This window comes from Antennarius striatus, chromosome 5 (genome assembly GCF_040054535.1).
Source record: "Antennarius striatus isolate MH-2024 chromosome 5, ASM4005453v1, whole genome shotgun sequence".
Lineage (NCBI taxonomy): Eukaryota > Metazoa > Chordata > Actinopteri > Lophiiformes > Antennariidae > Antennarius > Antennarius striatus.
This window is the reverse complement of record NC_090780.1, coordinates 26,305,806-26,320,480: the sequence shown is the minus strand read 5'-3', so window position 1 is coordinate 26,320,480 and position 14,675 is coordinate 26,305,806. Positions and strand designations below refer to the sequence as shown.

Below are 14,675 nucleotides of genomic sequence, written 5' to 3'. Positions count from 1 at the left end.
TTGGATGAGAGACGAAACGTCTTCAAGAACGTTCTTAACGTCCAGTGGATCGACTCAACAGCTTTTGGATAACCATGACCTGGATGACTGAGAACCTACACAGATACCCTACAATACCCTACCCTGTAATACCCTATGCTATAATAGACCCGATACCCGCTCTGGACCCGGTCTGATAGTACCACCCTGTACCCTTCTTCTTCTTTTCCTTTCGGCTTCTCCCTTCAGGGGTCGCCACAGCGAATCAATTTCCTCCATCTAGCCCTGTCCTTTGAATCCTCTTCTCTCACTCCAACTACCTTCATGTCCTCTTTCACTACATCCATAAACCTCCTCTTTGGTCTTCCTCTAGGCCTCCTGCCTGGCAGTTCAGAACTCAGCATCCTTCTACCAATATATTCACTATCTCTCCTCTGGACATGTCCAAACCATCTCAGTCTGGCCTCTCTGACTTTATCTCCAGAACCTCTAACATGTGCTGTCCCTCTGATGGACTCATTCCTGATCCTATCCATCCTGGTCACTCCCAGAGAGAACCTCAGCATCTTCATCTCTGCTACCTCCAGCTCTGTCTCCTGTCTTTTCCTCAGGGACACTGTCTCTAGACCAAACAACATCGCTGGTCTCACCACAGTTTTGTACACCTTTCCTTTCATTTAAGATGAAACTCTTCTATCACACATCACACCTGACACTCTCCTCCACCCGTTCCATCCTGCCTGGACACGCTTCTTCACCTCTTTTCCACACTCTCCATTGCTCTGGACTGTTGAGCCTAAGTACTTCAAATCCTCCCCCTTCTTGATCTCTTCTCCCTGTAACCTCACTCTTCCACTTGGGTCCCTCTCATTCACACACATGTACTCTGTCTTACTGCGGCTAACCTTCATTCCTCTCCTTTCCAGGACAAACCTCCACCTCTCTAGCTTCTCCTCCACCTGTTCCCTGCTCTCACTGCAGATCACAATGTCATCTGCAAACATCATAGTCCATGGAGATTCCTGTCTGACCTCGTCTGTCAGCCTGTCCATCACCATAGCAACAAGAAGGGGCTCAGAGCTGATCCCTGATGCAGTCCCACCTCCACCTTGAACTCCTCTGTCACACCTACACACACCTCACCACTGTCTTACAGTCCTCATACATGTCCTGCACCGCTCTAACATACTTCTCTGCCACTCCAGACTTCCTCATACAATACCACAGTTCCTCTCTGGACACCCTGTCATCAGCTTTCTCCAGATCTACAAAAACACAATGCAGCTCCCTCTGGCCTTCTCTGTACTTCTCTATCAACATCCTCAAAGCAAATACTGCATCTGTAGTACTCTGTTTTGGCATGAAACCATACTGCTGCTCACAAATGTTCACTTCTGCCCTTAGTCTAGCTTCCACTACTCTCTCCCATAACTTCATTGTGTGGCTCATCAGCTTTATTCCTCTGTAGTTGCCACAACTCTGCACATCTCCCTTGTTCTTAAAAATGGGCACCAGCACACTTCTCCTCCATTCCTCAGGCATCTTCTCACTATCTAAGATCCTGTTGAACAACCCAGTCAGAAACTCTACCGCCACCTCTCCTAGACACTTCCATACCTCTACAGGTATATCATCAGGGCCGACTGCCTTTCCACTCTTCATCCTCTTCAATGCCCTCCTCACTTCATCCTGACTAATCTTTGCTACATCCTGGTCCACAACAGTCACCTCTTCTAGTCTTTGTTCTCTCTCATTTTCCACGTTCATCAACTCTTCAAAGTACTCTTTCCATCTTCCCATCACACTACTGGCACCTGTCAATAGACTTCCATCCCTATCCTTAATCACCCTAACCTGCTGCACGTCCTTCCCATCTCTGTCTCTCTGTCTTGCCAACCGGTATAGATCAGTCTCTCCCTCCTTACTGTCCAACCTAGCATACAAGTCATCATAAGCTTCTTGTTTGGCCTTTGCTACCTCTACCTTCACCTTACGCTGCATCTCCCTGTACTCCTGTCTACTCTCCTCAGTCCTCTCAGTGTCCCACTTCTTCTTAGCTAACCTCTTTCTCTGTATACACTCCTGTACCTCCTCATTCCACCACCAAGTCTCCTTATCTACTTTCCTTCCAGATGACACACCAAGTACTCTCCTACCTGTCTCCCTGATCACATTAGCTGTAGTTGTCCAGTCATCTGGAAGCACCTCCTGACCACCCAGAGCCTGTCTTAACTCCTTCCTAAAAGTCATGCAACACTCTTCCTTTTTCAGCTTCCACCATTTTGTCTTCTGCTCTGCCTTTGCCCTCTTCATCTTCCTCACCACCAGAGTCATCCTACACACCACCATCCTATGCTGTTTGGCTACACTCTCACCTACCACTACTTTGCAGTCACTGATCTCCTTCAGGTTACACCATCTACACCAGATGTAGTCTACCTGTGTGCTCCTACCTCCACTCTTATAGGTCACCCTATGTTCCTGCCTCTTCTGGAAGAAAGTATTCACTACAGCCATTTCCACCCTTTTTGCAAAGTCAACTACCATCTGTCCTTCTGCGTTCCTCTCCTGGATACCAAACCTGCCCATCACCTCCTCATCACCTCTGTTTCCTGCACCAACATGTCCATTGAAGTCTGCTCCAATGACAACTCTCTCACTTCTAGGCATGCTCTGCATCACTTCATCAAGGTCCGACCAGAATTTCTCCTTCTCCTCCAGCTCACATCCTACCTGTGGAGCATACCCACTAACAACATTGAACATCACACCTTCTATTTCTAGCTTCAGACTCATCACTCTATCTGACACTCTTTTTACCTCCAGGACATTCCTAACAAACTCCTCCTTCAAGATAACTCCTACTCCATTTCTCTTCCCATCTACACCATGATAGAACAACTTGAACCCTGCTCCTAGACTTCTAGCCTTGCTACCTTTCCACCTGGTCTCCTGGACACACAGTATGTCTACCTTCCTCCTCTGCATCATGTCAACCAACTCTCTACCTTTTCCTGTCATAGTTCCAACATTCAACGTCCCTACTCTCAGTCCTATACTCTTGGTGTTCCTCTTCTCTCTCTTCCTACGAACGCACTTTCCTCCTCTCCTTCTTCGACCAACAGTAATCCAATTTCCACCGGCGCCCTGTAGGTCAACAGCGCCGATGGCGGTCGTTGTTAACCCGGGCCTCGACCGATCCGGTATGGAAGTCATAGGTTTGATTCGCATCTTTGATTTGGCAAAAGTTTTACGCCGGATGCCCTTCCTGACGCAACCCTCTGTATTTATCCGGGCTTGGGACCGGCACAATAAGACACTGGCTTGTGTCCTCTTGCGGCTACATTAGTACCACCCTGTACCCTACAATAGCTATAGGCTATGTGGTGCAATATAGGATAGACTGTAGGGTAGGCTATCGGGTAAGCTATAGGGTTTGTAGGGTAGGCTATAGGGTAGACTATAGGGTAGGCTATAAGGTAGGCTATAGGTTAGGCTATAGGGTAGACTATAGGGTAGGCTATCACAGGAGCACCCTCAACCTCTAGTCTAAAATCAAGAGCTGCAATGCATTCTGGGACGCCCGGCATGCTCACACACTAAACACACTCCACCCTCACGTTAGCAATGAGAACACACAGAGCAGGAGGCCCCGCCCTCAGGCTGTTTATAAAAGATAACAAATGTTTTATTCGTGAACATTCCTGGACGACACCACAGAGTTGCATGAGTGGAAAAGTCCACGACATCGACAGAAGCAGCGACGGACGAGCGTACAAACAGTAGAAAACACACATGCGTCTGTTTTAAATATAGACTTCTTCTTTTTCCCCTCATTACAGGAGAACCAGGAAGTGGTCAGAGCCACGCCCTCCCGTGTGAGGGCGTGTCATGCTGACAGACAGGAAGTCGGGAGCGGCGGCGTCTCCCCAGAGGTTTTTTTCAGGTTTCAACATCGAACATCAGGCATGCATCGGCCTCCAGCGCCTCGTGGCAGCGGGTCCTCGAGGACCCGGAGGCTCTTAGAGTCGGTACAACACAGGTAGGTCATCAGCATCATCATCATCATCAGGAAACACCTACAGAATACTGGGGGAGGGGCACACGGGGCGGGTGGGAGGGGCCACTGACATCGCAAACAGTTCAAAGGAGAAGGCCCTCTTTTTTAGACGAGAGGTCTGCGGCCAGCTGAGGAATCTGATGTTTACCAGCAGGTGGAGCTGTTAGCGGGGCGGGGGCTACAGGTGGAGCTACAGGTGGAGCTGTTAGCGGGGCGGGGTCTACAGGTGGAGCCACAGGTGGAGCTGTTAGCGGGGCGGGGGCTACAGGTGGAGCTACAGGTGGAGCTGTTAGCGGGACGGGGTCTACAGGTGGAGCTGTTAGCGGGGCGGGGTCTACAGGTGGAGCTACAGGTGGAGCTGTTAGCGGGGCGGGGGCTACAGGTGGAGCTACAGGTGGAGCTGTTAGCGGGGCGGGGGCTACAGGTGGAGCTGTTAGCGGGGCGGGGTCTACAGGTGGAGCTACGGGTGGAGCTGTTAGCGGGGCGGGGGCTACAGGTGGAGCTACAGGTGGAGGTGTTAGCGGGGCGGGGTCTACAGGTGGAGCTACAGGTGGAGCTGTTAGCGGGGCGGGGGCTACAGGTGGAGCTACAGGTGGAGCTGTTAGCGGGGCGGGGGCTACAGGTGGAGCTACAGGTGGAGCTGTGCTTTGTTTTAAACCTCATTATGGGAGCTGTAGTTTTTTAACCTTTTCTTTTGTAGTTTATTAACTTTTTTATGGGACTTCCTATTTTTAAACCTTTGTAATGGGAGCTGTAATTTTTTGAAGCTTTTTTGTGGGAACTGTTGTTTTAAACTTTATTATGAGACCTGTAAAAAAATTTAGCTTTTTAGGGAGCTTTATTTTCTTTAAAACTTTTTTAAGGGAGTTGAAATTTGTTTATAACTTTTTTATAGTACTTGGTTTTGTTTTTTTTAACTTTATTATGGGAGATGTAGTTTTTTTAAAAACTTTTTTGTGGGAGATGTAGTTTTTTTAACTTTACTATGGGAGATTTTTTCCTGTATTTTGCGGTGGAGCTCATTAAGGAGATCAGGATTATTCTGCCAATCAGCGTCTTGGCTCAGACATCAGATTCCAGCTGGCGGCGTGGACGCCGCCGTTCGGATCTCCAGGCAGGAATAAAAATAAAAACACACACGATGTTCATCCAAGAAGAAGAAAACATCATCATAACAGAAGCAGCAACCGGAGGGGAACACAGAAGCTGTAGGGAGCTACACGCGGGACGGGGGGGCTGGAAAACTCTCTGAAGACGGAGGGGGCGGAGCCACAGATGAGGTCACGCCAGGTCGCCGTGGCGGCATTTGATATCAGCATCTGGGATGTAGCGTGGTGCTCGGCGCCATCGCCTGGAGGCTGACGCCCCCCGTTTGTTCCCTGAACCCCCCTCATCATCATCATCATCATCTTCATCTTCGTCATCATCATCCTCCCCCAACAAAAACATTTCTTTTCCAGCATCGTCCCAACATCCTTGTGTCTTTTTTTAAACACGCCTCCTCGCCTCTCTCTGACTTTGTGTTTGCGTGCCCAAAGGAACATCCCACAATCCTTTGCAGCAGCGTCTGAAAGTCTGCGGTGGGCAATGAAGCACGTTGAAGGAAACAAAAAGAAAAGACATTCTACTTCCTGTTTCATCCAGCAGAGCAGGAAGCAGACGTCCAGCATCAGCATCACTCCATCATCCCTCCATCACTCATCACTCCATCATCCCTCCATCATCACTCCATCATCACTCCATCATCCCTCCATCATCCCTCCATCACTCATCACTCCATCATCCCTCCTTCATCACTCCATCATCCCTCCTTCATCACTCCATCATCCCTCCATCACTCATCCCTCCATCATCCCTCCTTCATCACTCCATCATCACTCCATCATCCCTCCCTCAGCATCACTCTTTCTCTCTCTCCCTCACTGGCTCCGCCCTCCTGTGATGGAGGAACGCTATTGGATCACAAGGTCGTTTCTTCTTCTCTGCTGGACCTGAAACGGAGGAGGGACAGGGGTCATCCTGGGGTCGGTGTGGCTAGGGTTCCAGGTGAAGGGTAATGGTAACCATGGCGACCAGGTGAAGAGGGCGTTATCGGTGGGCGGGTTAATTGCCCTGAGGAGGTGAGTTATGACCCCTCAGTGTGGCAAACGACCTCTGCCAGCCTTCCTGTGGGAGGCTGGTTGTGATTGGCTCGTCTGTTTGCACTGCCTCCTTTAAAGGACCCGCCCACCTGAGCTCAAAAGAATGTCTTTGTTGAGGGACATTAAAGGAAGAGACAGAGGTGTCCCTTTAGTTATGGCCACCTCCCTATCTGCCCCCTGCAGCTGCCCCCCCACTCCTCAGATGACAAATGGCTTCCAGCCAAAAGACCATCATCAATCACTGCACCGGTATAAAAGAGGAAATGGCCTCATTTGCATATTCCCCCCCCCCCAGCTGTCATCACATGTTCTGATCTGTTTCTGCTCTGACGTTTGGGGGGGGGGGGCAACAGGAAGCTGGCAACAGTAAATGGGCGGATCCAGGATCGAGAGTCTAAAGCGTTCTCTGAATGGATCTGGCTAACAACTGGCTAATACCTGGCTAACATCAGGCTAACACCTAGCTAACATCAGGCTAACACCTGGCTAACATCAGGCTAACGTCAGGCTAACATCAGGCTATCATCAGGCTAACACCTGGCTAACATCATGCTAACATCAGGCTAACACCTGGCTAATATTTGGCTAAACTTCAGGCTAACACCTGGCTAACACCTGGCTAACACCTACCTAACCCCTGGCTAACATCAGGCTAACACAGTTAGCTACTAGCCATAGGTCTTTATTGCATGTGCAGTCATTAGTAGCGACTAGCAGTGAGGCTAGCTGTGTGTGTGTTTGCTGGTCACATGACGACCTGTCACCTGGTCACTCATGGGGGGGTGATGAGGAAGTGTGGCGTAAAGCTCCGCCCCCTCCTGCACTTACCTCAGATCAGTCATGAAGTTAACCTGTGGGTGGAGAAACACACCATTAGGGACGTTAGCCTCCCGCCTCCTAGCTGCTAGCCTAGCGTAGCTTTATAGCTTCCTGGTTTCAGTTGAATTAACTTCATTATCTTTCCGAGCATGCCTAGCTAAAACAGCACCGTGTTAGCATCAGTCAGCTGGGGGCGGGTCTTACCGTCGGGCTCGGCGTTGTCGCACAGCTCGGTCTTGGCCTCGCCGTTGGGCCGCTCGGCCTTGTGGGCCAGGCGCGAGGAGGCGGCGGCGGCGGTGACCACCGCCTTGAAGGAGCGCTTCCTCTTCTGCACGTTGAGCTCCGGGTGCAGCAGGATGACGTACACCTTAGGCAGGTAGAGCAGCGCCAGGGCGACCGACGCGCTCAGGGTCAGCGACACCGACAGGGTGGCCGTCTGGATGTACAGCTGGGGGCAGGGGGGTTAAAGGTCAAACAAACAACAAACAAATAAACAAACAAGCTGACAAACAAACAAACCCGCCCCCTCCTGTCCCGTTCAAACAGCCTGATGACCTCAGGTCAGGCCCCGCCCACAGCTTCACGCCTCATTGGCCAGCTTTAATGTCAGCTTTAATGTCTGTAATGATCCTCCCATCATCCAATCAGAACCTCCTGACCGACACAGAGCAACCAGAGGTCACCACCAATGCTCCGTTAGCTCCAGTGTTAGCTCCAGTGTTAGCTCCAGTGTTAGCCCCAGTGTTAGCTCCAGTGTTAGCTCCAGTGTTAACATGTAATCAGATTACATGTTGGAGTGGTAAAGGTTCTCCGTGGAGACCCAGTAGAACCAGTAGAACCAGTAGAACCAGTGAGAAACGCCTCTGAGCAGCTATTAGATCATTATCAACATTAATTATTCATGACTGTCCTGAATGATTCATGACATCACACTAAAGTGGGCGGGGCCAGAGTGAACAGCTGTAATTTCTTCGTTGGCATGGTGACAGCTTTTCTCACGGCGCTAAAAGAATGATTTAACACCAGAAAGCAGATGGTTGCTATCGGCAACCACATCTGTCCTGCGTGAGCGTGATGGACTTCATTTCCCTACATGCACCTGTGTTCAGTGACCTGAATTCACATGGGGATGATTTCCATACGCCTGCCTGCTTATGCATGGGGGGGACGGGGGGGTTACTGCAGGTCAGCGACTGAAATGAGATTTTAGCTCCAACAGAAAAACAAATGAAACGCACTCAAAGGGGGGGGGTCACTTTGAGTCGACGGGATGGATCCAGGATGTGCTCCAGAGGCGCTCATACCCCCCCCATCACTCAGGTGTAAGTAACCCCCTCAGGACCTGCCGGCCCCCCCTCGTAGATTTACTGCAGACGTATTGTCATGACTCTAGTCCTCAGGCTGCCCCCCACCTCCCCGTTACCCCCCACTGTAAACATGTTTACCATCAGACATAAAACACAAACAACCTCTGGACAACAAACCCACAAATAAACAAATAAACAATAAACAAATAACAAATAGAAATAATAATATTGATAAACAAAGGTCTGCAGAGGATCCTCTGAAGGAGATCACAACAACACAGAAGTACAGGCACTAGCATGGCCCGCTAACGCTGATGCTACGCTAAAGATAAAGCTAAGGCTAATGCTAACGCTAGCTGGTGTGTGACGTGTCGCTGCTGTCGAGTGACAGAAATGATTAAAGGAAACGGACGTCAGAGCGACAGGTTGGGGGGGGCAGCAGAGGAAGAGTGATGGATGAAGGGGGGCGGGGGGGATGGATGAAGGGGGGCGGGGGGAGTGAAATATGGGGGGGAGTTTGGAAAGTTGAGGCTTTGAGCAGAAGATTGATGGGGGGGACACGTGGGGGGGTGGAGAGAGATGGATGGAGGAGGGGGCAGAAGACAAAGGAGAGACATCTCAGACGGGTGAGGACCTGATGGGGGGGTCGATGACATAACCTCCATCAGAACCTCATGGTATCGTTACCATGGGAACCTTTGGGTCGGTTCTGTTCTGGTCCAATGAGGAGACAGCTGCTGATTCCTCCCCCTCCTCCCCCACCAGGCTAATCCCTCTGCATTATTCCATACTGCCAGAAGAGCAGTGTGTGTGTGTGTGTGTGTGTGTGTGTGTGTGTGTGTGTGTGTGTGTGTGTGTGTGTGTGTGTGTGTGTGTGTCTGTGTGTGTGTCTGTGTGTGTGTGTGTGTGATAACATCATAAATGTACGAGTCACTAATCACAGATGAAACGGGTAGCATTAGCGTTAGCATTAAAGTATGTCTAATCTAATCTAATCTAATCTGAAGCCTCCAGCGACTCCAGTCGTCAACACGACTCCTCCTTCCTGTGGAGACGAGGCCTCTGATTGGACGTGTGGCAGTGAAAGCTGACCAATCAGACGGAGCCTAAATCCTTTAGAGGAAACTCGTTTCAGTTCTAATCCCAGATCTAATCTCAATCCCACAGCACTAATCCCTGAGAGGGATTAGTGCTGTGGGATTGGCATCATTAAAAGTTGGATATTTGTTTGTTTGTTTGTTTATCTGATTGAATCTCTAAACAATTTCTCTCTTAACCGCTCCGTCTCTCCAGCTAGCTCTGTTAACCCGATGCTAACCTGATGCTAAGATGATGCTAACCTAACGCTCACCCGACGCTAACCTGATGCTAAGATGACGCTAACCCGACGTCATGCTAATGGTAGCTAGGCCATGGATGTTAAACATGTTTTATGTTTGAACAACTTTACTTTCAGAACAAATCATTTCTTTAGCTTCCAATGATGGGGGTGTGTGAGGGGGGGGCATTGTTCATCGCTTCACAACCCACCGTTTCCATGGAAACGCTGCTGGGTGACGGAGGTGCGAACAGCACTGATGTGTGTGTGTTCACGTGTGTGTTCTGTGTTCTCCCCATACATTAGCGTCAGTTACTCTCCAGGGTCTACACACACACACACACACACACACACACACACACACACACACACACACACACACACACACACACACACACACACACACACACACACACTGCGGGGGAGGGTATCTGCGTCTCCTTTGTTGTTGTTATTCCTTACATCAACAACAACAACCTCTTGAACAAACAAACTCCATCTGTCATCCTGCTTCACTGACAGCGTACGTGTTTACATGTTTGTGTTTACATGTTTGTGTTTGTTTTTACATTTTTGTTTTTAGATGTTTACATGTTTGTTCTCCCCTACCCGATGGGGAGGAGTCTGATGGGAGGAGTCTGATGGGAGGAGTCTGATGGGAGGAGTCCGCTCTCCTTAAAACATCCGTCTGAATAAAGGCAGGAGAATGCAGGTGGAGGCTCCTGATTGGCTGATCCTCCCACCAGAGGCGATCAGGTGACTGTAGATGTGACTGTGATTGGTTGGTTGTCGTTATATGTGGATGACAACGTGTGTATCTAGCCTAGCCTAGCCCCCTGGGGTTAGGCTAGGCTAGATTAGATTAGGACTAGATTAGGCTAAATTAGGTTAGGTTAGATTAGGTTACATTAGGCTAGGTTCAGTTAGATTAGGCTGGGATAGGCTGCAACCCCCATTCGCCTACACAGGAAGCAACGACAGGAAACAAGTGGTTAACCCCTCCCCCCCAGGCCTCCAGCCCCTCCCCCAGGCCTCCAGCCCCTCCCCCAGGCCTCCAGCCCCTCCCCCAGGCCTCCAGACCCGTCCCCAGACCTATAGCCCTGCACCATGCCTATAATCCCGCCGCCCTGTCTGTAGCCCCCCGCAGCCCTCTAGCCCCTCCCCCAGCATCTAGCCCCTCCCCTGGACCTCTAGCCCCTCCCCCTGGCCCACCCCCTCACCTTGTCGGCTGACTGCGCGGTGCCAAAGAAGATGGGGATGAAGGCGAGCCACACGATGCAGGTGGTGTACATGGTGAAGCCGATGGGCTTGGCCTCGTTGAAGCCCTCGGGGACCCCCCGGGTCTTGATGGCGTAGACGGTGCAGGTGACCATCAGCAGGATGCTGTATCCCAGCAGGCAGATGGTCTGCAGGTCGCTGATGTCACACTTCAGCACGCCGCGCGCCAGGGCGGGGTCGAAGGTCCTCCGCTCCTCGTAGTCCACCGCCGTGTCGGGGGGGTCGGCCGCCAGCCACGCCAGCACCCCCAGCAGCTGCACCGAGATCAGGCCGGAGGCGATGCCCAGCTGGGAGGCGGGGCTGATGAGGCGGGGAGCCGTCACTGCCCTCTTGCCCCGCTCGAAGATGCGGTAGATGCGGTTGGTCTTGGTGAGCAGCGCGGCGTAGCTGACGCTCAGGCCCAGCCCCAGCAGGAGGCGCCGCAGCGCGCACACGGCCACGCCCGGCCGCGCCATCATCAGGAAGGTGACGGCGTAGCACAGGAAGATGCCCCCCAGCAGCACGTAGCTCAGCTCGCGGCCCGACGCGCGCACGATGGGCGTGTCATTGTAGCGCACAAAGGTGGCCGCCACGCCCACAGTGGCCGCGATGCCCAGCACAGCCAACAGGACGGGCACCAGCGCCCAGGGCGACGCCCACTCCAGCTGCACCACGGGGATGGGCTGGCAGGAGGTGCGGTTGGGGGCGGGGCGCGAGTCGTAGGAGCAGCGCCTGCAGGTGAACTCATCGTAGCGGAACTGGTAGCCGTCGCACGGCTCGCAGTGCCAGCAGCAGGCCACGCCCCTCACCACCTTCTTCCTCTCGCCGGGGCGACAGGGGGGGCTGCACACTGAGGTGGGGGGTCGAGGCCCCGCCCCCGCCCACCGCAGGGCCTCCATCTGCAGGGGGAAGTACCGGGTCAGAGCAGGGTCAGAGGTAAGAGTGGGGTAAGAGCCCCCCCCCCGCTGAAACACCAAAGTTTCCAACTCCCAGCGGGTTTAGAGGTCCGGCTGCCGGACGTACCCAGCATGCATTTCACCTGACCACTGAAATAAAGGAAACTAACTTCCCATTGGCCGATCAGAACCTGTCCTGCACTTCTTGTCTCTGCATCTCGTCACCGTGGCAATGGCTTCCGCTGATTGGACCTGACTTCTGGACTAGAACCTGATTCTGGACTAGAACCTGACTTCTGGACTAGAACCCTGACCTCTGGACTAGAACCTGACCTCTGGACTAGAACCTGACCTCTGGACTAGAACCCTGACCTCTGGACTAGAACCCTGACCTCTGGACTAGAACCTGACCTCTGGACTAGAACCCTGACCTCTGGACTAGAACCTGACCCCTGGACTAGAACCTGACCCTTGGACTAGAACCTGACCCCTGGACTAGAACCTGACCCCTGGACTAGAACCTGACCCCTGGACTAGAACCTGACCCCTGGACTAGAACCTGACCCCTGGACTAGAACCTGACCCCTGGACTAGAACCCTGTCTACATTCCTTCCTGTCTTTCTTCCCATCACTGGTTTCTTGTTGTTTATTCGTCTCTTTTGTCGCGGTGACTTCCTGTCAGACCTGAACTTAACCTCAGGCCTTCATCTGGGAGTCGGGACGCGTTCGGACACGACGTTACCGTGGAAACAGGTCTCTTCTTTGTGTCCACTGACCACCAGCTGTTATCTGCCCTGGACACACCTCCAGCTAGCAACCCCTGCCCTCCTCATGAGGGCGGTCCAGTCTGGCTGGACCGGCCAGAGGGCAGGGGGTCTCAGCCAGAGAAGGGAGATCGTAAAAGAACTGCCCTGGTAGGGGTAGTAAGACAACAACAACACGTTTAGGTCTCCACGAGACCAGATCCTGGTTCTGACGCACACGCGTGAAGGACCAGTCTGTCTGACGCGTCTGACAAGCGTCCACTGATCTGCTGTTCGATCTGGTTTTATTGACGATGACAGTAGCGTTAGCATCGTAGCGCCGCTGCTCTTCAGTGGTTTTGTTGCGTTGTGGTTTCATTTGAAGTGTGAACCTTTGAAGCATCAGACGGAGCTAACCCCCCCAGCATTAAGAATTCTCTCTGTTAAGCTGCGTTTACCCCCCTGCCCCTCCTGCCCCGCCCCGCCGCCACTTTAAGAACAGGAACCCGTTTGTAAAGTAAGCAGCAGGCGGCTCGGCCCCGCCCTAACGCCCTTGGCTTTAATCAGTTCACTCACGTTGAGCTGCAGGCTCTCGGTCCACTGGCCAATCACGCGGTAGCCCGGCCCGCTGCTGTTGCTCCATTGGTACTGGAACAGGTCGTAGCGTCCGGGGGCGTCGCCGTTACGGTTGAAGGTCACCGACGTGCCGGCGCTTCCTGCAGAGAACACATGACGTAAAGTCAGGAGCCCGACCTGCTAGAACACTAACCGCTAACATACAGCTAGCATTGACACCCACAGACAAGCCCCACCCCCTCAGAGGAAGCTCTGTGATTGGATGGTTCTATGGGTGATGACATCACAGCTAACTAATCCTCAATCAGTTGACTGCTAGCTTAGCATCCCTTCTTAGCATGAACCACATGACCAGAATTCAGAAACCATTGCCTTCAGGAAACAGGAGGACGACTTCCTGTCCACAAGGAACTGCAGAGCTTGTCTCTGTAATGCTAACATGCTAACATGCTAACCCATAACCATAACGCTGTTAGGAAACAAACCCAATCTTTATTGTTTTGTTCAATCTGGAAGAGGCGATAGCACTGCTCTCTACTGTTTGTCTGACCTCTGACCCCCGGGATGAGGCAATCAGCCGCTAACGACCCCCCTCTTCTGCACGAATAAAGGTTATTGTTGGAACGCGGTCATAAAGGAGAAGTCGGAGGTAATTTCAGCGCGTTCTCACACCGATCACCCGCTCTCGGCTTCCAGGGGAAACGTTTGTCTCACAGGTGAGACAGCGGCGCAGCCATCAGCTCACCTCTGGCTCATCACAGGGAGGGGGGATCCATCCAACTTCCCCCGAACTACACCTGAGACTACGCATCCCTGCTCAGTACTTCCTGTTCAGTACTTCCAGTTCAGTACTTCCTGTTCATCAGTACTTCCTGTTTATCAGTACATCTCCTTTTGTTCGTTAGCTGCTTGCTAATTACATATTTCCACTCAGCAGGACGCTGCATGCTAACAGATTAGCATAGCTCATTCCATGCTAACCCCTGATCTTTTTTTAACAGTGTTTTAAAACCTTTTGTGACAATGTGTCATGTGACAGTTTAACTGATTTAAACTGACGCCGCTGCTAATTAGCATCCCCGTTAGCATGTGGGACACGTTAGCTGGACGTTCAGCAGCAGAGACTCCTGACGAGTCCATCAGGTGTTTGGTGTCAGGAGCGCCTGATTAATTCCCGCCACGAGCCGACAGCTGCTCTGGATCAATACTCAGGCTGACGCCGCGCGCTAACGCCGCGCGCTAACGCCGCGCCACTTCAAACAAATTGTGTTTTGCTTCCAGGTCAATATCTGGCTCATATTTGTTTCAGAGAATCTGTCTGTCCTGGATTCTGTCGCTCCAGAGCGTCTGTGTCCTGATTGGACGATCACAACCAGGATCAACGCCCGCACGGCACTTCCTGTTTACGTCTGTGTTCTGACGACAAACACTTCCTGTCAAATTAGCATCTAGCTAATTATCTGATGAAACAATCTGCCAGGAGGAAAAAGTCCAGAGACAAACCTCAAAGTGGATCCTGATCCAGAGTGGATCCTGATCCAGAGTGGATCCTGATCCAGAGTGGATCCTGATCCAGAG

At 51.9% G+C, this 14,675-nt stretch overlaps 1 protein-coding gene across 1 annotated transcript in view; it reads right to left on the bottom strand.

The window, feature by feature from the left end:
- Nucleotides 1-3,689: 3,689 nt before the first annotated feature.
- Nucleotides 3,690-14,675, bottom strand: part of LOC137595829 (metabotropic glutamate receptor 7-like) — a 50,854-nt gene continuing 39,868 nt past the window's right edge. The window contains exons 7-11 of the mRNA XM_068316155.1: nucleotides 13,098-13,237; nucleotides 10,845-11,780; nucleotides 7,204-7,447; nucleotides 7,009-7,031; nucleotides 3,690-6,030 (exon numbers count right to left, since the gene is read on the bottom strand). Coding sequence (XP_068172256.1) covers nucleotides 7,027-7,031; nucleotides 7,204-7,447; nucleotides 10,845-11,780; nucleotides 13,098-13,237 — 1,325 coding nt within the window. The 3' untranslated portion in view covers nucleotides 3,690-6,030; nucleotides 7,009-7,026. The remainder of the gene's footprint in view (nucleotides 6,031-7,008; nucleotides 7,032-7,203; nucleotides 7,448-10,844; nucleotides 11,781-13,097; nucleotides 13,238-14,675) is intronic.